Source organism: Oryx dammah, unplaced genomic scaffold (genome assembly GCF_014754425.2).
Source record: "Oryx dammah isolate SB20612 unplaced genomic scaffold, SCBI_Odam_1.1 HiC_scaffold_24, whole genome shotgun sequence".
In the NCBI taxonomy this organism is placed as follows: Eukaryota; Metazoa; Chordata; class Mammalia; order Artiodactyla; family Bovidae; genus Oryx; species Oryx dammah.
Genome location: NW_024070208.1, coordinates 85,164,925 through 85,167,358, shown reverse-complemented (window position 1 = coordinate 85,167,358; position 2,434 = coordinate 85,164,925). Strand labels below are relative to the sequence as shown.

General features: G+C 60.3%; 1 protein-coding gene and 1 long non-coding RNA gene across 4 annotated transcripts in view; both read left to right on the top strand.

The window, feature by feature from the left end:
- The window catches only part of RASA3 (RAS p21 protein activator 3), an 83,162-nt gene that overhangs the window by 52,458 nt on the left and 28,270 nt on the right, over nucleotides 1–2,434 (top strand). For all 3 annotated transcript variants that reach the window (XM_040267495.1, XM_040267499.1, XM_040267498.1), the window contains exon 5: nucleotides 1,729–1,805. In XM_040267495.1, coding sequence (XP_040123429.1) covers nucleotides 1,729–1,805 — 77 coding nt within the window. The remainder of the gene's footprint in view (nucleotides 1–1,728; nucleotides 1,806–2,434) is intronic.
- The window catches only part of LOC120883394, a 4,186-nt gene continuing 3,966 nt past the window's right edge, over nucleotides 2,215–2,434 (top strand). Inside the window, exon 1 of the long non-coding RNA XR_005725761.1 lies at nucleotides 2,215–2,389. This is a non-coding gene — a long non-coding RNA (uncharacterized LOC120883394). The remainder of the gene's footprint in view (nucleotides 2,390–2,434) is intronic.

Here is a 2,434-nt window from a genome sequence, read left to right as displayed (position 1 = left end):
AGCAGGGTCACGGACCGAATCCTCTGGGGGCCCCACGAGGCCTTCCCAGGGGTCAAACAGCAGGGTCACGGACCGAATCCTCTGGGGGCCCCGTGAGGCCTTCCCAGGGGTCAAGCAGCAGGGTCACGGACCGAATCCTCTGGGGGCCCCGTGAGGCCTTCCCAGGCTCCTGGCCCAGTGTTCACCTGCCTCCTCACGGACCAGGGGCCTCCACTGAGCTTGGAGCTGTATGCCGGGGCTCAGGATTTCTGCTGTGGACGCCTCATGACCACTGGGGCCATGCCCAGACTGTGACAGGGAGATGGCCCACGGGTGCGTTGAGATGCCCAGGATGTGGTGAGGGTGCTCACGCTTGGTCGATTCTGACCGAGGTCCCACGTGCTGCGGGAGGCAGAGGGGCCTGTGATCACTCAGAGCGAGGGGCGGTGCCCGAGTCCCGGGGCGGTCCTGACTGTGATGCCAACGCTGGAGGACGACAGCGGCCGCCGCTGCTCGGTGGCCGGGAGGCCCCGCCTCAGGAGGCGGTCAGACACGCGTGCCGAGTGTGCTTTACGACCGTCCCCGCTGCCTCCGTCCACACTTTGCCGTCACTGCTGTTCTCAAGAGACTCCACCTGCAGCCGCAACAAACCCACTGCTTAGTCCCCAGATTTAAATGCTGCTCTGGTGGCAAGTGTAGGTTTCCCTTGTTCTTGCCTTTTTGAAAAAGCTTAGCTGTGATGCTAAGGGTCTGTGATGCTCTTCAGTCATTATTCCCCTTAAATAAGACGGGGAAGTCTATGAAGTCAGCATTTTCAGGGCTCTGCCCCGAGTCTCTCTTCTCTCAGACCAGCGTAATGCAAGAGAGAGACCTTGGCAAAGTCTCACTACATCTTGCCTGGGCTCACAGCTACTGAGCAAGGTTCAGCTGACCCTCCTGTGGGAAGGGGACCACCCCAGCCCTCAGCCTGGCAGGGGTTCTGGAGCCACCTCCCTGGAGAGGTCAGGGCATGGCTCCCTTTGGGGTCAGAGCAAGCCCAGGGGACACTTACGTGTGCAGCCAAGCAGTCAATGGCCCTTGTGTCCGTGGGAGGTTTCGGAAAGGAACTTGGAGACAGTGACCCAGTGCTGCTCTGTTCTAAGGAAAGTCAGTCTAGCTGAACGTCACACTCACTCACAGAAGCACCCGCACCGGGCTCCTCCTGTTGCACTTTTGGGGGCTGGTCTTCCCTGCTCTGTTTGCAGCCCTGAAAATGCCCTGGCTGTGTCCACCTGTCCGTCCTGCTCACTTGCTGTCCTCAGCCAGGGGCCCTTTGCACACACAGCCCCAGCCCAGCTGCGTTCCTCCAGCCCTGCCCCCTCCTCCCAGAGCATCCACGAGCACTGACTTCCTTCCTGAAGAGCAGGGCTGAGGCTCCTGGCCTCTGACCAGCCTCACAGCGGACACTGAGACACCAAGCGTGCCCGAGGCCCCCAGCACGCAGTGAGCTTAGCCCAAGCAGCGGACGTGCTGCAGACACTGCCCTCAGGGCCTTTTCCTTTTCTTTCTTCTGATGCAGCACTTGCATTAACATCCTGCCCAGCGTGAAGCAGGAGGGCTGAAGACATAAACTCTGGGATCTGAGCTGGGCAGGTGGACGGGCCATGGGTGCCATGCAGGGTCAGGTGTCACCAGTCCTTGATGGGAGATGGGAGCCCTGAGCCCCCGCTGCTCATGGCCCCCGTGACCCCCTCTCCTTGTGCCTTCCAGGGCAAGGTCCACCTGGAGCTGAGGCTGAGTGAGGTCATCACCGATTCAGGCGTCGTCTGCCACAAACTGGCCACGCGGTAAGACCCGGGATGGCCCCACCGCCGGACGGCCCCACCGCCGGTCTGCTTGGCCCTGAACCTGACCCCAGGCAGTGGGCCGGTCATGGTTTGTAGACAGATGAGTCAGGATTCCCAGAAGCGGAGCTTCCCCAGAGACGGCCTGGACATCCTCGTGAGGCACACCCTCACCCTGGAGGCGGCACGTTTGGTTTTTGCAAATAACCAGTCACTCAGGGGGACGGTTACCAGAGGTTGGGGTCACGCCCCTGGCTTTATGCTCAAGGAAATGGTGAGTTGGGGTTTGACCTCTGACCTCAACCCCCAAATCTCAGCTGTTTCTACCCATAATGCTTAGTGAGTGTGCATGTGTGCACCTCTTTGTGTGCAGGTGTGTAGGAATGAGTGTGCCCCTGTCAGTGTGTGCTTGCAGGTGTGTGTCTGTACAAGTGTAAAGGAGTGTGCCCCTGTGGGTCTGTGCCTGCATATCTGTAGGGGTGAGTGTGCATGTGTGTGTACAAGTGTGCAGGAATGAGTGTGCCCCTCTGGGTGTGTGCCTGCAGGTCTGCAGGAGTGAGTGTGCACCTGTGTCAGTGTGGCTGCAGGTGTGCAGGGGTGAGTGTGCACCTGTGTGAGTGTGCCTGTAGGTG